Source organism: Oncorhynchus masou, chromosome 30 (genome assembly GCF_036934945.1).
Source record: "Oncorhynchus masou masou isolate Uvic2021 chromosome 30, UVic_Omas_1.1, whole genome shotgun sequence".
Classification (NCBI taxonomy): domain Eukaryota; kingdom Metazoa; phylum Chordata; class Actinopteri; order Salmoniformes; family Salmonidae; genus Oncorhynchus; species Oncorhynchus masou.
The window spans coordinates 58831530-58853887 of record NC_088241.1 but is presented as its reverse complement, the minus strand read 5'-3'; the positions used below and the strand labels follow the sequence as shown (position 1 = coordinate 58853887).

Genomic DNA, 22358 nt, shown 5'->3' with positions numbered 1-22358 from the left:
TGAAATTTCATACAGGAAATGCCCCAGATTTTGAATGCGCTGTGTTCCAATGTCTCCTTATATGGCTGTGAATGCGTCAGGAATGAGCCTACACTTTCTGTCGTTTCCCCAAGGTGTCTGCAGCATTGTGATGTATTTGTAGGCATATCATTGGAAGATTGACCATAAAAGACTACATTTACCAGGTGTCTGCTTGGGGTCCTCCGTCGAAATTATTGAAATTATTATTATTATTATCTCCAGCTGCGTCCACTTTTCCATTAGGTTCAGAGGAGAAAGGCAACTGCCACGAATGATTTATCATCGAATAGATATGTGAAAAACACCTTGAGGATTGATTCCCAACAACGTTTGCCATGTTTCTGTCGATATTATGGAGTTAATTTGGAAAAAAGTTTGGCGTTGTAATGACTGAATTTTCGTTTTTTTTCTTAGCCAAACGTGATGAACAAAACGGAGCGATTTCTCCTACACAAATAATATTTTTGGAAAAACTGAACATTTGCTATCTAACTGAGAGTCTCCTCATTGAAAACATCTGAAGTTCTTCAAAGGTAAATTATTTTATTTGAATGCTTTTCTTGTTTTTGTGAAAATGTTCCCTGCTGAATGTTAGGCTTAATGCTATGCTAGCTAATCAATACTCTTACACAAATGTTTGTGTAGCTATGGTTGAAAAGCATATTTTGAAAATCTGAGATGACAGTGTTGTTAACAAAAGGCTAAGCTTGTGAGCCAATATATTCATTTCATTTCATTTGCGATTTTCATGAATAGTTAACGTTGCGTTATGCTAATGAGCTTGAGGCTATGATTACTCTCCCGGATACGGGATTGCTCGACGCTAGAGGTTAATGCAACTGCTGTGTCAGATTTAAAAAAACTTTACGGAAAATACATAATCTGAGTACGGCGCTCAGAGCCCAAAACAGCCAAAATAAATATCTGCCATGTTGCGCAGTCAACATTAGTCAGAAATAGCATTATAAATATTCACTTACCTTTGATGATCTTCATTAGAATACACTCCCAGGAATCGCAGTTCGACAATAGAAGTTTGATTTGTTCCATAAAGTTAATCAATTATGTCCAAATAGCTTCTTTTGTTAGGGCGTTTGGTAAACAAATCCAAACGCGCGTTCTGGTCCAACCGAACATCGGACGAAAAGTTCAAAAAGTTATATTACAGTTCGTAGAAACTTGTCAAACTAAGTTTAGAATCAATCTTTAGGATGTTTTTATCATAAATGTTCAATAATGTTCCAACCGGAGAATTGTCTGCAATGGAACGAGAGCTTCCTCTCATGTGAAATGCGCATGACTGAGAACGAGGCTGCTGCCAGACCCCTTAGTCAAACAGCTCTCATCCGGCCCCCGTTCACACTAGAAGCAAGAAACAACGTTGTAAAGATGGTTGACATCTAGTGGAAGCCATAGGAAGTGGAAAATGACCCATATCCCACTGTGTATTCGATAGGGGCTGAGTTTAAAAACTACAAACCTCAGATTTCCCACTTCCTGTTTGGATTTTTTCTCAGGTTTTTGCCTGCCATATGAGTTCTGTTATACTCACAGACATCATTCAAACAGTTTTAGAAAATCCAGAGTGTTTTCTATCCAATACTAATAATAATATGCATATATTAGCATCTGGGATTGAGTAGGAGGCAGTTTACTCTGGGCACGCTATTCATCCAAAAGTGAAAATGCTGCCCCCTATCCCAAAGAAGTTAATGCAGCTGGTGGCTACACAAGATACCGACTGTTACATTTGATTTTGACCCCCCCTTTTGTTCAGGGACATATTATTCAATTTCTGTTAGTCACATGTCTGTGGAACTTGTTCAGTTTATGTCTCAGTTGTTGAATCTTGTTATGTTCATACAAATATTTACACATGTTAAGTTTTCTGAAAATAAATGCAGTTGACAGTGAGAGGGCATTTCCTTTTTTGCTGACTTTATATGTTTTGACTATAACAGTTTAGAATCTAAGGTAACACAAAGTAATTTAGTCTTCTCAACTTGTTCAACTACCACACCATTCATTACCAGATTCAGCTGAGGTCTAGAACTTAGGGAATGATTTGTATCAAATACAATGCTCTTAGTTTTAGAGATGTTCAGGACCAGTTTATTATTGACCACCCATTCCAAAACTGACTGCAACTCCTTGTTAAGGGTTTCAGTGACTTAATTAACTGTGGATGCTGACACGTATATGTTTGAATCTTCAGCATACATGGACAAACAGGCTTTGTTTAATACCAGTGGCATGTCATTGGTAAAAATAGAAAAAGGTATAGGGCCTAGAGGACGGCCCTGCGGTACAACACACTCTACATGTTTGACATTAGAGAAGCTTCCATGAAAGAAAACCCTCTGAGTTCTATTAGATGCATAGCTCTGAATCCACAATATCACAGAGGATGAAAACCCATAAAACACATGTTTTCTCAACAGGTTTTGGTTAATAATATCTTCTTATTATCCCTTTCTTTCAACCAATCATCAGTTATTTGTTTCAGTCCAGTACATGTTGAGTGCCCTTCTTTATAAACATGCTGAGAGTTGGTTGTCAATTTGTTCACAGAGAAACAGCATTGTGTTTGGTCAAACATTTTTTTCCAACAGTTTTCAAGAGCTGGCATGCAAGCTGATAGGTCTGCTGTTAGAACCAGTAAAGGCCGCTTTACCACTCTTGGCAAGCGGAACAACTTTGGCCTGACGACAAACACCTTCCTCTAGACTCAGATTAAGAGAATGACAGATAGGAGTGGCCATAGAGTCAGCTACCATCCTCAGTAGCCTTCCATCTACAGTATGTTGTCAATGCCAGGAGGTATGTCATTATTCATCAATGACAATCATTTTTTCCACCTGTCCCACACTAACTTTACAAAATTCTAACTTTTTTTTTCTTCTTATGCATTAATACGATGGCTCACTGTTCATTGTTGGCAATTCCTGCTTCAGTTTGCCCACTTTGCCAATTAAGTAATCACTTGATGACTATTGGCCTGGGTCTGTCACCTAGGCCGGTGTTGGGTTTTCCAGTCCTGTGGGCGCACTCCAACTCAATCTTCCTGTGGTCCAATTTCAGTTTCTCCGATATCATTTCCCTCACTTTGTCCTCGGACTCCATCCAGGTCTCATGTGGAGATTCTACAATTCCATCTACAACAATGTTGTTCCACCTTGATTGTCCCTCAAGATAATCAGAGATCTCTGTCATTGTTATCGTGAATTCACATACAGAACTGTCCTCACTCAATGACTTACAGACTGTTGTCATCTTGCCATTTTCCTGTTTAAACTCATCGAGCTGACCCTGGGAGAACTGCAAACTGTTCTTCAGGTCCTGGACCTCCCTGGTCAGGTCGTCCATTCTTTTATTAGTTGACTCTACCAGTGTTTGGACACAACACAACAAGCTATTTTCTTATTGCTGTAACAACTGCTTGTAGAACTCTTTTCGTTTGTTTAAAAGATCCTTCACCTGTGATAGAGAGACCCCACTGTCCTCAACGATACTTCCATTGGATTTCGTCTTTATCATGGTAGCAACGTAGGCTATGCTGTTACTCCCCGCAATTCCAGACAGGGCAGGTCACAGGGAAGATGGAAACAGCAACAAACTGTATTGATGTAGACAGCCACAAGCACAGGACAATCCACGGTCCCAGCCACAAGGGCTAACCACGTCACGGGCTGAGTTCAAGCCCTCAAGGAAACCCTGCTAGCTTGATAGACAGCTAACAGTGGCAGCTAGGCTAACTGCTAAACAAAGCAGCTCATCAAAAGACCCTCGGTCAGCAGGATCCCTGGACAGATAGCAGCAGTCCCAGCAACTGATGCCAACCGCGTCACGGGATCCAAATCAAAAGGTAGCTAGCTAGTCACCAAACTTTTGCAATACAACAATTTTTCAGACACTTTCAAAACTTTATAAAACAACAAACTGACGGCTGCCTCATTTCGCATTCAACAGCACTATTTTTTACTGTAGTTTAATCGGTGGGTCTTCTAAGGAGAATGGCCCGATAGCCTGCCTGTCTCTGGTACAATAACATTAGGGGAATCCACCCTGCTGAGTGAGTATGCACAACAGACCTGGGTTCAAATAGTGCTTAAAATCTTTCAAATCTTTTGAGTGTTTGCTTGAACCTGCCTTGAGAGCCAGATGGGTTGTGTTGGCACTTTTGGGACTATTCCATTGTTTCAATTGTGCCAGGTATGCTCAGTCAAGCACAGCTAAAAGTATTTCAATATTTTTTACACTACTAGAACCCTGGTCCGGTGTTGTGTGGACAGTGCATGAAAGGTGTTGAAAGGATCTGTTTTTTATTTATTTTGCATAAACAATCCCACGAGGCACTAATATAAATATGCTGTGGACTGATAAAAATCGAACTCTTTCTCCCCTGAAGCATGCAGATGAAAAGCGTGTAAATCTCAGTGGCAGGCAGTGGACTGCATTTGAAGTAGCAGCACACGGCTCAGTTCATTGGCCAACAGATGTATCCCCTGTGTTCCCCTGTCAAGGCCAGAGAACTTGGACTTTCTGTTGTTTACCCTCATTCAAAAGGCTGTCGACCCCGTTTTCTGTGTTTGGCCGTTCAACCCTTGGTTTGATCTTTAACACTTTTTTCTTTCACCATGGTCTTCTTTATGTATCCCTCTTCATCTGTGTCTACTATGGGAACGTGGTGTCAGCAAGAATAGAGGGTGGTACGGATTCCGAATGTCTTTTTAGAGTTTTACCATCTGTTGAATTATAGGGGTGTTTTTGGCTAGCTTTTGGGTGCCAGTCTGTTTTGGCTTTAGCTAACTAGTTGTTGTCTTGCATTGGCAAGGCATTGATATGGCTAACGTTGTTGAATGCAGAAACAGGCAAGTGCCCTGGCTAGTGCCTGGCAAGCAACCAAGTAAAACCAAAGTTAACATGTTAGTATGCATAGGCCTACATAGCACGCTACTATTTTTCTAAATTAAATAATCAGGAGAAATCATATTCTTGTGACTCTAATTTGACTTGATTACAAGAATCAGTTTTAAGGCATAATCTATAACCTGTCCCTCTACCATTTAACTGCATTCGTCTAAAGCCAAAAATGGATGTACCAATTCCAGATGATCTCTGTAACGGGAATGAACGTCGAATTACTGATGCTGTAAAGTTGCATGACTATTGTACCAATGCACAATGCATGCATAAACACAAATTAATTGGTCGTTTCCCGCAAGAAAAGGCAACTTTGCACTTGTTGGCACATCCCTCACCTCAAGTGTGGGTCATCAATTTACAACCATTCAGATCAGTATAAAAATAACAAAGCTGCAGTCTTGGTGTCTATGCCCTAGTCAGACCCTACAATTGATGACACATGTATATTAGCAACCTGGGAAATCACTTTAAAATACAGAACACACCTTTCGTATAAGTCCAACATCGGTCAAACAAACCCTTTGGCGGGGGGGGGGGGACAAATCAATACGGTTTACAGGATGTTATTTACATTGAAGCCCACCACCTAGCGTCACAAGAACGTTATTGATTTTGATCTAGAGCAGAAATTCTAAAGTGTTTCTCTCCTCCTCCCACATCAAGCACAGGAATCAAGTGAGCCATATATCACTTGTTAAGGACAGTACATGTTCTTTGACAAACCCTTGCTATGGCAGTTCAGGGATGTTTGATTTCAGTGAAGACTGGAAGGTGAAATCTGTCAAAGTCAACACTGAACTGAGGCAGAGGCAGGTGACCCTGATGTTTCAACATGGCAATGAGGATAAAAAAAACAGGCCTTGTTTGTCAAAGCAAGAAGGAAGATTTAAATGGGAGGAAACAAACATGAGTAAAATGGCAGGGAATTGGGTTGAAGAAGCATAATGAATTAGATCTTCAAACATATTAGCTTACTCTGTCACACATCCAGTAAGTCACAAATGCATTCACTCTTTCACAGACTCACTGTCATATAACCCATGCTCTCTCCCTTCTGAATTTATTTTGGATTCATTTCCTGTCTTTTGTGAAACATAAGGTGTGGTTCACTACGCAATAGTAGTCTTAGATCCAGATTCATTCTAAGAATTGGGTCTAAGTTGAGTCTTTCACAAAAAAAAACTGTAATCTGCTTTCAGACACCTGTGCTGAAACAGCAAGAGGGGCATGTCACTCTCTTAACAAATAGAAGGGCTTTTTAGCTTCTTATCTCAATAGGAACACAAAATCTGTTCTCTTCTAGGTGAATGTCTCGCATTTAATCACCATGACTGACTGGTCTGAATCATTTACATATGAAAACAACACCACAGAAGAAGAATCAACTCAGCGACAGGATTTTTGTTTTTCCCCAGCAAGCCATTATTTCACAACACTTTGGACTCGAGATTTTGAGATCTGGCTTTAGATGTCTCCCTGTCTCTAATATAAAATAATAATATATAATAATATATCCCATTTAGAGACGCTCCAAAGCGACTGGGCTTTTTTACATATGGGTGGCCCCAGTGGGAAACGTCCCACGACGCTTGGCGTTGCAAGCGCCATGCTCTACCGACTAAGCCACACAGGACTCTCACAGAGTATGTAGCGAGAGACAAGAATATTATTCACTGAGCAGTTCCCCTTTCAGTAAATGTTGCCAACAAAGACAGGAAGATGTACCAGGAGCGTTATATTACATGTTTTAGAAAATTAAATGAAGGCTGCTTTAAATTAGATAACGAGTTAACGAGGAGGTGGAACATACATGGATAGAAACACGTTTCAGATGAAATAAGATAGCATAATGGTTTATTTGTTACTACAGAAGTGTTTTCTAAAATTCATATTACATCTCAAAAAGGACCATACATTCACAGTGTATACGGTGTATATTTGAGTTAAACCTGTTTTGACGCTGACAGGATTCAGGCAATTTGAAGAAAACCACTCTATAACACCAATTTTATGATAGTATACTGGAAACTCAAGACAAGTCAGAATCTCTACTCCAGCAGCGGCCAACACTCTTCCTGGAGAACTACTGGATAGGCAGGTTTTTGCTCCAGCCCTGTCCTAACACACCAGTATCAGCGTCTTATCTTGATTAGTAAAATTCCAGTGTAAAGCATGACTGGGGGAAAAGCCTTTACAGAGTGTAGAGCATGACTGGGGGAAAAGCCTTTACAGAGTGTAGAGCATGACTGGGGGAAAAGCCTTTACAGAGTGTAGAGCATGACTGGGGGAAAAGCCTTTACAGAGTGTAGAGCATGACTGGGGGAAAAGCCTTTACAGAGTGTAGAGCATGACTGGGGGAAAAGCCTTTACAGAGTGTAGAGCATGACTGGGGGAGTGTAGAGCATGACTGGGGAAAAGCCTTTACAGAGTGTAGAGCATGACTGGGGGAAAGCCTTTACAGAGTGTAGAGCATGACTGGGGAAAAGCCTTTACAGAGTGTAGAGCAGAGTGTGTAGAGCATGACTGGGGGAAAACAGCCATTACAGAGTGTAGAGCATGACAAAAACCTGACTGACTGGGGAAAAGCCTTTACAGAGTGTAGAGCATGACTGGGGAAAAGCCTTTCCAGAGTGTAGAGCATGACTGGGGGAAAAGCTTGTAGAGCATGACTGGGGAAAAGCCTTTCCAGAGTGTACAGAGTGTAGATGACTGGGGGAAAAGCATGACTGGGGGAAAAGCCTTTACAGAGTGTAGAGCATGACTGGGGGAAAAGCCTTTACAGAGTGTAGAGCATGACTGGGGGAAAAGCCTTTACAGAGTGTAGAGCATGACTGGGGAAAAGCCTTTACAGAGTGTAGAGCATGACTGGGGGAAAAGCCTTTACAGAGTGTAGAGCATGACTGTAGGCATGAAAAGCCTTTAGAGCATGAGTGTTTAGAGTGTAGATGACTGGGGGAAAAACCTTTACAGAGTGTAGAGCATGACTGGGGAAAAGCCTTTACAGAGTGTAGAGCATGACTGGGGGAAAAGCCTTTACAGAGTGTAGAGCATGACTGGGGGAAAAGCCTTTACAGAGTGTAGAGCATGACTGGGGGAAAAGCCTTTACAGAGTGTAGAGCATGACTGGGGAAAAGCCTTTACAGAGTGTAGAGCATGACTGGGGGAAAAGCCTTTACAGAGTGTAGAGCATGACTGGGGAAAAGCCTTTCCAGAGTGTAGAGCATGACTGGGGGAAAAGCCTTTACAGAGTGTAGAGCATGACTGGGGACTGGGGGAAAAGCCTTTACAGAGTGTAGAGAGTGTAGAGCATGACTGGGGGAAAAGCCTTTACAGAGTGTAGAGCATGACTGGGGAAAAGCCTTTACAGAGTGTAGAGCATGACTGGGGGAAAAGCCTTTACAGAGTGTAGAGCATGACTGGGGGAAAAGCCTTTACAGAGTGTAGAGCATGACTGGGGGAAAGCCTTTACAGAGTGTAGAGCATGACTGGGGAAAAGCCTTTAAAAGCAGAGTGTAGAGCATTACTGGGGGCCTTTAAAAGCTTTTACAGAGTGTAGAGCATGACTGGGGAAAAGCCTTTCCAGAGTGTAGAGCATGACTGGGGGAAAAGCCTTTACAGAGTGTAGAGCATGACTGGGGGAAAAGCCTTTACAGAGTGTAGAGCATGACTGGGGGAAAAGCCTTTACAGAGTGTAGAGCATGACTGGGGGAAAACCTTTCCAGAGTGTAGAGCATGAAAAGCTGAGGTAGAATGACTGGGGAGCCTTTCCAGAGTGTAGAGCATGACTGGGGGAAAAGCCTTTACAGAGTGTAGAGCATGACTGGGGAAAAGCCTTTCCAGAGTGTAGAGCATGACTGGGGGAAAAGCCTTTACAGAGTGTAAAGCATGACTGGGGGAAAAGCCTTTACAGAGTGTAGAGCATGACTGGGGAAAAGCCTTTCCAGAGTGTAGAGCATGACTGGGGAAAAGCCTTTCCAGAGTGTAGAGCATGACTGGGGAAAAGCCTTTCCAGAGTGTAGAGCATGACTGGGGGAAAAGCCTTTACAGAGTGTAGAGCATGACTGGGGGAAAAGCCTTTACAGAGTGTAGAGCATGACTGGGGAAAAGCCTTTACAGAGTGTAGAGCATGACTGGGGGAAAAGCCTTTACAGAGTGTAGAGCATGACTGGGGGAAAAGCCTTTACAGAGTGTAGAGCATGAAAAGCTGAGTGTAGAGCATGAAAAAGCCTTTACAGAGTGTAGAGCATGACTGGGGGAAAAGCCTTTACAGAGTGTAGAGCATGACTGGGGGAAAAGCCTTTACAGAGTGTAGAGCATGACTGGGGGAAAAGCCTGCAGACCCAGCAGCCCTCCAGGAGGAGGGTTGAACACTCCTGTTCTACTTTAAAACACCAATGTCTGTAGTTATTTCTGGACATGAGTACAACATCAACAAATGTGTTAAATATTAGCCTGACCATGACCTTTTTAAACAGAGACATTGGTTTAATAATGCCTACAGTACTTCTCCTGGGAAATTGGTGATATTTTCCCAAACAAAACTAATGCAGCATGATCTGTCCCATAAATTACTTTTATGATGATGTGCCAAATTAAAATAATGAAATCAAGCGCAGGGGACAACCCAAAAATGTCTGTCTGCTAATGTACAAATAGATAGACCTATATCTAGAAGTGTTTGCACAAGGTGCAGTTTGCACTTGTTTTTTTTCCTTCAGTTGGGTATAAAACACATTTAAAAAAATCTAAATGATAAAACTCTTCATTTTACAGTAAACATAATTTCATCTTTATTGTATAATTTTGTTCTGATCTGAATGTACAACTTTTTTTTTTAATTCTCTGGTTAATTTCCCTCATTTACTTGCCAAATAAGACTGCAGAGCTATTTCAATAACGAGTCCTGTAATGTTCAAGCAAAATAAGTCCATTGCAATTCAGCCAACAGATCAGCTGTGATTAGTGAGATATAATGCTATTGGACTAACACCGATAAGTGTTGCAGAGTGGACACACTCCCAAGTGACCTCCCCCTGGTGATACATTTGGATAATCAGGCTTGAAAACATTGTTCACACACTCAATAACAGATGATGCCTAAATGGCTAACAAGTTCTGTATTTACATTGTTCTTGAAATTGTATGTGGCATCAAATGTTAAGTGTTAGTGTTTGGATTGATTTCTAATCAATTTCCAGTAAATAGTGATTTACGTGATTTATCTCAAAAGGTCGATTTAGTCTTGTGAAAATGGCAATGAGAAAGCTTGGCTTCTGGGTTGGAAAGGACTTGTAGTTCTGGGAATAGCCAACGTATGCTTGAGAAGACCCTGGAGCCAAATGCCAACGCTGGACAGTGCCCTTGTTATGCCATAGACATAGCTGATTAGAACTAATGCTGTTGACACTGAAGTATTTAGGCAGATTATTGAAATCGATGCTAAACAACACTAAAACAATAAAAGCCAAGTCATGGAAGAAGAAAAACAAATATTTAAGTTATTTGTTGACCAGCTTGGATACTGTTCAATTTACTGTCATAGAGTGTCGTATATCTGGGACCTCTTTCTGTAACTCTTTGTGGAGGGAGGTGTAAAGGTAAAATCTTGCTATATCCACTCGGGTCTTAGAAATTAATAAACTGTATACCTATTGATTCTTGAAGAATATCACCTATTTGCTCATTTGCTTAGTTCAATGGTCGAAGCCCATGGGAACTCAAAATATAAGCTTGTTTACTCCAATGGTTGTAAACAATGTAAATGTAAACAAACACTGCATAGCATCCAAACATGGTTAAAACTATCATTTTGATATCATGGATGGTCAGTCCTTGCATCCATAGCTCTGTCTTAATTTGAGAGTGGTTACATTTCACCAGTCCTGTCCCTCAGCCTTTTTATGTTAACAGAGGTGGGGTGAGCGCTTTGTTATTAAGGATTCTAGCATTAATCTTGATGCACCATCCCGTTAGCGGGATCATTTTCATCAACATCCGCTGAATTGCAGAGCGCCAAATTCAAATTAAATTACTAACAATATTGAATTTTCATGAAATCACAAGTGCAATACAGTAAAACACAGCTTAGCTTGTTGTTAATCCACCTGGCGTGTCAGATTTAAAATAAAATAAATTCAGCGAAAGCATACCATTCGTTTATGTAAGGATATCTCTCTCAGCAGACAAAACATTACAAACAGCTAGCAGCAAAGTAGATTGGTCACGAAAGTCAGAAGAGCAATAAAATGAATCACTTACCTTTGATGATCTTTGGATGTTTGCACTCACGAGACTCCCAGTTACAAAATAAATGTTCCTTTTGTTCCATAAAGATTATTTTTTATATCCAAAATATCTCCATTTGGTTGGCGCGTTATGTTCAGAAATCCACAGGCTTGAGCAGTCACGACGGAGCAGACAAAAATTCCAAATAGTATCCGTAAAGTTCGAAGGAACATGTCAAACGTTTTTTATAATTAATCCTCAGGTTGTTTTTACAATATATAATCGATAATATTTCAACCGGACTGTAGTTTCTTCAATAGGAGAGAGAGTGAAAATATCTGCTCCACTCTGTTGGCGCATGCAAAACGCTGCTGACACCCAGCCATCCAATGACGCGATGTGATCTTTCTTGCTAATTTTTCAAAATAAAAGCCTGAAACTAAGTCTGAAGACTTTTCACACCATGTGGAAGCCATAGGAAAAGGAATCTGGTTGATATCCCTTTAAATGGAGGATAGGCATGCAATGGAACAGGAAGAATCGTTTCTCTTAGGCACTTCCTGGTTGGATTTTCCTCAGGTTTTCGTCTGCAATATCAGTTCTGTTATACTCACAGACAATATTTTGACAGTTTTGCAATCTTTAGAATGTTTTCTATCTTAATCTGACAATGATATGCATATTCTAGATTCTGGGCCTGAGAAATAGGCAGTTTCATTTGGGTACATTTTTCATCCAAACATCAAAATAATGCCCCCTACACTGAAGAGGTTTTTAAGGTTCCTCCAGTCAAACTGATTAGGTGTCCTTTAGATAGTGGTCTAAAGAACATGTAAAAGAAAATGTCAATGACGTTCATACCAATCAAAATCTTTCACTCATCAAGCTTTAAAAAAAAAAGTTGATTGAAATTTTGACAACTTCCTTTCAATGTACTTCAATACTTAGGCCTCGATTCAGTCTGTATCACTGAAGTTCAATGTTACAGCATGATTGAAAATTAAAGGCAATGTTTTTTTTAGCGGAGACTGCATTCACGGTAAACGCATATCTCGGCTCAATCAGAAAACACCTTCACATTACTATTACACTTCAGCAATCCAGATTGAATAGAGCCCACACTTTCATGATTTGAAACAGAGGCGTTACAAGCATTCCAGGTAGGGTTAGAGTGCACAGTTTGATGGGTAGAAATACTGTCATAAATGGAGCCTAGGGAAATGCAGTCCAGAACATGACACCACACGTTTTTGGAACAGGTGAGGCAGACGAACTTAAAGGAAAACTCCACCCAAAAACTATCTTTTGGAGTTTTCCTATAACTGATTTTCTAATCTTGAGGAAGAAAGAAAGAAATGTTTCTTTTTCTCAAATGGATTGCTTTCGTTCAAATGTTTTGTGATAACTTTGTGTTGTTGATACGCAAGTACGCAAGGTCACAATTAAGGCGAGAGTTTACTGTTTTAGCATTACATTTCAAACAGAAAAACTTGATACTGTATGTGTTTTATGAACACCAGAACCAGACACAAAGACTTGACATACAGACAGGATATATAGAGGATGTCCACATGAAGGCCATTTTAAACCCAATTACTTATGTCACAAACTGTCAGAACGAGTTCCACCTTACCTTCTCATTCTATAAAATAATTCAAAATCAGTTGTGTGCCATATCTGGTGTGTTGTTTTAACTCTTCCCCTGTACAATAGGTGAGACCTTTGGTGGGCCATAACACCACACCATTACAGTATGCTCCGCAGGGTTCTTAAAGTCCTGGAATGTTTGCAACCTGCCTGGATGTTCTGTTAATGGATTTAAAGCTGTTACATTGACTGTGTGACTCATTAAAGACCTACTACAGCTTTGCAGGACTGTCATTCTAATGTGTTTAGGTCTGATGAGCTCTGTATGGCTGGCTGCTTTGACTGTTTTTAAAACTGTTCGAGGCCACAGACGGAGTGGCGTAACAAAACAAAACCCATGACGCCCCTTGACACAATAAAATTACGATTAAATGCAGACAGCTGCCATTGAGAGTCTGGCAAGAGTTTTAGAGAACAATAACATTCATTGAATCAAAACAACAGCAAATGTTACTTCAGCATCCCTGGTATAAACTGAACCAGTGTCATATGAACAAGACAATCCTAACATCAATTTGAGATGGGTCTTCCAATCAACTCTATGCACATTCTCTTTACGTGCATTAAATAACTGTTCATTTTATCAAGGACATTGTTACATTGCTATTATCACTCAGTTAATAAATTCTAAAAATATATTGAGAATAGACCACAATTACACTGACATACTGTACCAATGATCCTTATTATTAACAATGCTAATTCTGTACATGTTTTCTTAAAGGTCTGTGTTATAGTGGAAACAGAGGGAACATTCCTAAGGAGTCAAGTTTATGACACAGGAACAGTCTTATCAATTCAGACAATGTACTGAAGATGAACACTAATTGGCATATACACACACACACGCACGCACGCACGCACGCACGCACGCACGCACACACACACACACACACACACACACACACACACAAACCAGGATAATTTGGGTGTGGGCATTAAGCAAGGGTCCTTCCAAGATATACCTTTTGTTGAAGCTGTTGTGTCAGGCCAGACAAAGAAAAGGAACCGTCAGCTATTCTGACTCAAAAAAAAGAACAATAACTCAATTATTTTCTCTCGTGATGAGAGGTCTTTTAATTACAGAAACATATAAGAAAATCATGTCAGCATTATATAGCTCAATTTGCATCCATTTTAGTAACTAAAAAGGAAAATCTTCCTTCCCTGGTGCTCAATAGATTATTAAAAAAATCAGACTTTATAATGGCTCACTATAGAATTTCCAAGTCCCTACATTTTCATCAAACACAACTGTGAATTCTTCCCGGCAGAACATGCTCTTTCTTCTATATCACAGTTTATAAATGACAGCTAAATATGTCTAATGTTGCTTTTTTTTAACCAGTGATTTTTTAACACTATCTGTATGACGGCACATTAAATTGAGAAATGTCAAATAGAATAGACTATATACTAACATGTTCCATCCATTTTGGTTAGAATGGAAATGCCTTTTGCCCAACACCCCCAAACAAAACCCAAACCAGACCACACATATCCACAACCTGCTAGCAAACAATCTGCTGTGTTTTGACAGACAGCTAACACTATGGCCAGATTAGAGGGTCTCCTACTGCAAGTGGAGGTCCACAGGGGAGCCAGGGGGACATGGGGCAGTCCCTGCTCCATAGGGGACAGCCGTCTGTCATCACCACCATCTGGACTGGAGACAAACTTTGGCACAACACCGTACCAGATTTTGTCTCCTCTTTCCCAGGGGTGGCTAATGTGCCAAGACAGTTTAGACAAGGAGGAGGGTTGGACAGTCCCACAGCAGCTTTGCAACTCCTTGTGGGTTACTTATGTCCATTTTACATTTACATTTTAGTCATTTAGCAGACACTCTTATACAGAGCGACTTACAGGAGAAAATAGGGTTAAGGGCTTTACTCAAGGGCTCATCGACAGATTTTTCACCTTGTCGGCTCTAAGTCTACTTTTTGGTTACTGACCCAATGCTCTTAACCGCTAAGCTATCTGCCGCTGGGTAAAAAAATAAATAAAGATGACTGTTGCATTTTAATTTGAAGTTTGAGGTGTTATGTTTGATGTGTAAGGAGTGAAGCATTTTACCACTGTGTGATGCAATTTTTGCTTAATTTATTGCGTTTCTGTTCAGAATATGAAATTTATTATTTTGCTTAGAAATAGACTTAAATTAACTGTTGAGTGAAAATCTAAAAAGTTCCTATTTTGTTAACTGATAATGTTGTTGACTCATCATATACTTGTATTTGTGGCCAAAGTATAAATTGGAGAGAAAAACCATTAAAAAAACCCACCTCAAACTTGTATCTCAAACAGACTATTTAAAAATGCTTGCTATTTCTTGATAGAGGATGATGTCATCCTCCTGAGGAGGACGAGCTGGCCAATCAGCAGTCTACTTGCGTTAATATTTTTAATAACGGTATACGCCCACACCATTCCAACATCAGAAAACATGTTTTTTAACATACTTAATGAAAAAAATTTGGGAAGGAAAACTATTTTACTCATATTCTTAATAATTATAGGTCATATTTAATAAAAACCTGGAAACACTGGACAATTACTTTAAGACAGTAATGCAGTGACAGGAACAACATTGTAGAGATGTAAATATCTGAAGCCATGAGGTAGGTGTTCAGAAAGGTAGGCTAAATAGCTTGCATATGTCAATACTATACTATACTATTCATTTTAAAACGTTTTTTTAAAGTGCAATTTATTTAAGTGTATCAGCCTACATACATACTACTGTGCATCTTTTTCTACTGATCGATAGAGAGAGTTGCTTTTGAAATCATGTAAAACTTCTTCAGTATTAGGCAACATGCTGTCGGGGTCTCCTAAAAAATGTATATGTTATACTGTGGTATATCCAGAAGAATTGTCATTCATAGTTGTCTATCATTCCGTTCAAGTAATTAGCCTAGACTGGCCTACTATTCCCTACTATTTTCCCATTTTATCAAATTCCCCACAAGCATATACGTGTAAAAGTCGGTCTCACACTTACCTTTCTTGTCCGCTGTCAGTGTCATGCTGCAGCCCAGGCTGAACAAGGCAGCAATAACTATTCCACTTCCAGGTCGCATTGTTTCCAAAATGTGTTATATTCAATGAAATTGCAGGAGAAACTTGTCCATAGTCTTGGGCGAACAATACTAAGTTTGTGTGATGTATCTACCCCCGTTTTACGTCCAGGGGGAGGTAATAGGTGTAGCCTGTTTGGGTGGGACTTAGTTGCGTTGGCACTCTCTCTTTTCCCGGAGAAGGGTCCTCTCTTTTTTCTCTCCAGAATAGCAGTCAGAGCAACTTTCAAGTGTTTTGACGTCATTCGGAAGGAGGATCGTTCGACAGCAATGCAGGTAAGTACAAAGTTATTTCAATCATTGCCTTTCACAGTCAAAGGCTTTGCCTCAAATATTTAAACCTTCAAATAAATAACATGTTGTTTCGGTTGTTTATGTTCGTATTGTAAAGTAGACTATGCATGCCTAGGCTACTTTATTGCAAGCTATTATATAAGACACCAGTTTGTTTGTTGAAGATGTTTGTTATTGTTATTATGTTATTATGACATTTCAGCTCACTCACAATGGAATGTCAGTAAACACCGTCTTATTCCTTAAAATGTGCATCGTCAGGTGGTCAGATGTGAAATGCAGACTCAGGCTATCAAAACATGCCCTTCTATGGTGAGTGACAATATCTGTTGTTGAGCAGGTCAACGAACTCTGTATTTCATTGCAGCCTGGTCTCATAGACTAGATGTAACATAGTAAACGTAAATCCGGGACACTTAAATTAGTATGATACTGTTTGGTATGGTTACATAAGATAGATAGATGGTAACTTAAGGGATGGGATATAACCTGAAGATCTAGCATCCCAAAGGTTGCGCGTTCGAATCTCATCACAGACAACTTTAACATTTTAGCACCTTTTCACCTACTTACTACATTTTAGCTACTTTGCAACTACTTAACATGTTAGTTAACCCTTCCCCTAACCATAGCCTTTTTAGCTAACCCTTACCCTTACCCAAACCCTAACCTTTACTCTTCAATTTAACTCCTAAACGTAGCCCTAACCTTAACCCCTAGCCTAGCTAACATTAGCAAGCTACATAGCTAATGTTAGCCACCGAGGCAGAATTCTTAACATATTGTACTTTTTGCAAATATTTAATATATTGTACATTTGGCAAATTCGTAACATATAATACGAATTGTAATTTGTGTGATGGACATCCACAAATTAATACATACCATATGAAACATAGCATATATTACTAAATGGTGTGTCTCTGATTTACGTACAGAATCATTCAAAATGCTCTGAGACCAGGTTGTTCATTTGGATATGGTAAAATAATAAGATCCTGACAAGGCAAACCTGGTGAACACCTCTAGATTTGACAAGCTCTCATGAATCACAAATGCTGCGGGTAACTTCAAATAAACCACAAGTGCCACCCTCCTCCTGCTCCAGGCAGGTAGGATTAGTTTAAATTCTCCTCTCAGCTACTGTCATCTACCTTTGCACATCTGTACTCTCCCTGTCAACTGTAGGATCTTTTGTTGCTGAGAATTGTCCTGCACGTCAGGAAACAAGGTTTAAAAAGGCTTCTACAGTTTGTAATTTACACTTTAAAATGTGAGACATGGTTTGCCCTAACAAAAAATGTATCAACCCCTACAAAAAATGTCCATTAATTATAATTCACATAATTCACATTTCCTGTTGCTGCAGGATAATTTTCCTGCTATGGCAAACTGGTTAAAATTAAGATTATACATTTCTAAGTATTATTCTAAACTAATAATAATAATGATAACACATTTAATTTGTTAAGAAATTCGCTCACACCCAAGGTTCTGAAGAAAATCAAAAAGACAATTATGATAATAAGAACAAATCTAAAACACAGAACATTGTAAACAGACAGCAATCAAAGCTATATACAGGCGTCGTCAGATCTGGTGGACAGGAGAACAAAATTAACATAGGACCTTGAAAGCGTTTCTGAACAGCTCTGTCTTTAACTTGTGTCTTAAACGAGGCCAGAGACTCTGCAGCCCTGACAGTGGCTATAAGTGCATTCCACCTTCGAGGAGCTGCACATCTCAAAGCCCTGTCACCCATAGTTTGTAGTTTGCTGTGAGTCTGCTGAAGGGAGACTGACCTGGAGGAGTGATGGGTGCGTGTGGGGCAGGAGGGTAGGATGAGGTCAGACAGGTACAGTGCCTTGCGAAAGTATTCGGCCCCCTTGAACTTTGCGACCTTTTGCCACATTTCAGGCTTCAAACATAAAGATATAAAACTGTATTTTTTGTGAAGAATCAACAACAAGTGGGACACAATCATGAAGTGGAACGACATTTATTGGATATTTCAAACTTTTTTAACAAATCAAAACTGAAAAATTGGGCGTGCAAAATTATTCAGCCCCCTTAAGTTAATACTTTGTAGCGCCACCTTTTGCTGCGATTACAGCTGTAAGTCGCTTGGGGTATGTCTTTCAGTTTTGCACATCGAGAGACTGAAATTGTTTCCCATTCCTCCTTGCAAAACAGCTCGAGCTCAGTGAGGTTGGATGGAGAGCATTTGTGAACAGCAGTTTTCAGTTCTTTCCACAGATTCTCGATTGGATTCAGGTCTGGACTTTGACTTGGCCATTCTAACACCTGGATATGTTTATTTTTGAACCATTCCATTGTAGATTTTGCTTTATGTTTTGGATCATTGTCTTGCTGGAAGACAAATCTCCGTCCCAGTCTCAGGTCTTTTGTAGACTCCATCAGGTTTTCTTCCAGAATGGTCCTGTATTTGGCTCCATCCATCTTCCCATCAATTTTAACCATCTTCCCTGTCCCTGCTAAAGAAAAGCAGGCCCAAACCATGATGCTGCCACCACCATGTTTGACAGTGGGTATGGTGTGTTCAGGGTGATGAGCTGTGTTGCTTTTACGCCAAACATAACATTTTGCATTGTTGCCAAAAAGTTCAATTTTGGTTTCATCTGACCAGAGCACCTTCTTCCACATGTTTGGTGTGTCTCCCAGGTGGCTTGTGGCAAACTTTAAACAACACTTTTTATGGATATCTTTAAGAAATGGCTTTCTTCTTGACACTCTTCCATAAAGGCCAGATTTGTGCAATATAAGACTGATTGTTGTCCTATGGACAGAGTCTCCCACCTCAGCTGTAGATCTCTGCAGTTCATCCAGAGCGATCATGGGCCTCTTGGCTGCATCTCTGATCAGTCTTCTCCTTGTATGAGCTGAACGTTTAGAGGGACGGCCAGGTCTCGGTAGATTTGCAGTGGTCTGATACTCCTTCCATTTCAATATTATCGCTTGCACAGTGCTCCTTGGGATGTTTAAAGCTTGGGAAATCTTTTTGTATCCAAATCCGGCTTTAAACTTCTTCACAACAGTATCTCGGACCTGCCTGGTGTGTTCCTTGTTCTACGGAGACTTGATTACACACTGGTGGATTGTATTTATCATCATTAGTCATTTAGGTCAACATTGGATCATTCAGAGATCCTCACTGAACTTCTGGAGAGAGTGTGCTGCACTGAAAGTAAAGGGGCTGAATAATTTTGCATGCCCAATTTTTCAGTTTTTGATTTGTTAAAAAAGTTTGAAATATCCAATAAATGTCGTTCCACTTCATGATTGTGTCCCACTTGTTGTTGATTCTTCACAAAAAAATACAGTTTTATATCTTTATGTTTGAAGCCTGAAATGTGGCAAAAGGTCGCAAAGTTCAAGGGGGCTGAATACTTTCGCAAGGCACTGTACTTGGGACCATAGTTGTGCATAGCTTGGTAGGTGTGAACCAGGATTTTAAATGGCAGAACAGTAGAATGGCAGTTTTGATATAAACCCACACAGCACCAGTCTCCATGAAACAATTGATTTGGACACAACAAATCGGATGTATTAGACATACCATGAAATACTGTAGTCAGATTGCACATCAATGATAAATGTTATGAAAACAGTTGGGCATACAATTCTTTCTTGTTCTGGACAATTTGTTTGAGATTCAGGAAATGGCAGGCTGATTGTGCAACCACAGAGCAAGTATATACAAGGCCCTTAATGCAACACAGTGATTAAATACATTTTTTTTTTAAAGAACATTGTGGCAACATACAGCCCCTACTAGGGAATTATATACGTTTATTGTCGATCATGCATTTGATTATGGTTATACAGGTCTGAACATATTGTAGTTTACTGTTGTCACAAAAACAAGTGGGACATGATTCTCAGCCAAAGCAAATGACCTCATCTCCTCCCAGTAGGTATTAGCGCCACAATGTTAAAGGGCCCTTGTTGAATCGAGTTGCTGTACAGCACAGTTGGAACTTTAAGATGTATGAGTATAGCAGTGGTTCACATCCGGTCTTGTCAATATTCCTTGAAACTTGTGTAAAGGCAAATTTTAGATTTGATGGTGTTTTATGTTTTTTTGAAATCACATCAAATCATATTTTATTTGTCACATTCGCTGAATACGACAGGTTTAGACTTTACTGTGAAAGTATTGCTTATGAGCCCTTTCCAATGATAAAACAATTATTACAAATATATAAATAACGCAAGAGTAATAAAATACACAATAATGAAGCTATATACACAGAGTACCAGTACCATATCTCTGTCCAGGGGTACCAGGTATTTGAGGTAAATATAGTATGTATTCTGAACAAAAATAGAAATGCAACTATTTTAAAGTTACAGTTCATATAAGGAAATCAGTCCATTGAAATAAATAAATTAGGCCCTAATCTATGGATTTCACATGACTGGGAATACAGATATGCATCTGTTGGTAACAGATACCTTAAAAAAAGGTAAGGCTGTGTATCAGAAAACCATTCGGTATCTTGTGTGGCCATGATTTGCCTCATGCAGTGTGACACATCTCCTTTGCATAGAGTTGATTAGGCTGTTGATTGTGGCCTGTGGAATGTTGTCCCACTCCTCTTCAATGGCCGTGTGAAGTTGCTGCATATTGGCGGGAACATGCTGGAACACGCTGTCTTACACGTCAATCCAGAACATCCCAAACATGCTCAATGGGTGACATGTCTGGTGAGTATGCAGGCCATGGAAGAACTGGGAGATTTTCAGCTTCCAGGAAATTTGTACAGAAGATCCTTGCGGCATGGGGCCGTGCATTATCATGCTGAAACATGAGGTGATGAAGGAGGATGAATGGCATGACAATGGGCATCAGGATCTCGTCACGGTATTTTTGTGCATTCAAATTGCCGTCGATAAAATACAATTGTGTTCATTGTCTGTAGCTTATGCCTGCCCATACCATAACCCCACTGCCACCGTGGGGCACATTTCAGAGTAGCCCTTTACGGTCCTCAGCACAAGGCGCACCTGTGTAATAATCATGCTGTTTAATCAGCTTCAGGACAAGCCACACCTGTCAGGTGGATAGATTATCTTGTCAAAGGTGAAATCACTAACAGGGATGTAAACAAATTTGTGCCCAACATTTGAGATATATCAGCTTTTTGTGTGTATGTAACATTTCTGGGATCTTCTATTTCAGCTCATGAAACATGGGGCCAACACTTTACATGTTGCGGTTATATTTTTGTTTATTGATAGGGTTTATTGTTTATTTTTGTTTAAGATAGGGTAACTTGATTTGGCATCAGGATAGTTAATAATAATAATAGTAAAATAAAGAACGGAGTAGCATCAGCCAATGATAAGTATGAAAGTATGTGTGTGTGTTTGCATATGTTTGTTTGCTGGAAGTCTTTGGCAATTTTTCAGGCCTTCCTCTGACACCACCTGATATAGAGGTCCTGGATGGCAGGGAGCTCAGTCCCAGTGATGTACTGGGCTCTCCGCACCACCCTCTGTAGCGTTTTGTGGTCGAGGGTGGTGCATACCAAGTGGTGATGCAGCCAGTCAAGCTGCTCGATGGTGCAGCTGTAGAACTTTTTGAGGATCCGAGGGCCCATGAGAAGTCTTTTCAGCCTCCTGAGGGAGAAGAGGCGCTGCCGTGCCCTTTTCACGACTGCGGGTGTGTGTGGACCATGTTAATTTCTTAGTGATAAGGAACTTGAAGCTCATATTTCTCTTCCACAATTTCTCTTCCACAATATAAGTTGATGTAAAAGCCACTCTGTTATCACAAACTATTCATAAATCAGACTTGGCATAAAATATAGTTTGAGGTCTACTGTGTTGTAAACATGATGCACTCACTGGACCTTCAAAGCACAATGCATTATTAAACGACGTTTGTTCGAGTTTAAAAAAGCTTTCAACATGCGACAAATTACTTTGCGAACTATGCATTTGTGAGTACACAAAGCATTATGGCAAATGGGTTACCGTTCTTATTTTCGTACATTAGGTGACAGTGAATGAAATGAATTCGGAAGTGCCTTCTTAACCACTGAGCGGAAGCAAAAACTCAAGACCTGCAGACAGAAAATCTGGGCTGAAATATCCACTTTATTGACAATTTAAAACAGAATATGGCCAAGAAATGTGCAG

At 40.0% G+C, this 22358-nt stretch overlaps 1 protein-coding gene across 1 annotated transcript in view; it reads right to left on the bottom strand.

Moving 5' to 3' along the window:
- LOC135522879 (melanoma receptor tyrosine-protein kinase-like) overlaps positions 1-16098 on the bottom strand; it is a 58454-nt gene extending 42356 nt beyond the window's left edge. The window contains exon 1 of the mRNA XM_064949532.1: positions 15824-16098. Within this exon, the coding sequence (XP_064805604.1) occupies positions 15824-15902 (79 nt within the window). The 5' untranslated portion in view covers positions 15903-16098. The remainder of the gene's footprint in view (positions 1-15823) is intronic.
- Positions 16099-22358: the final 6260 nt, after the last annotated feature.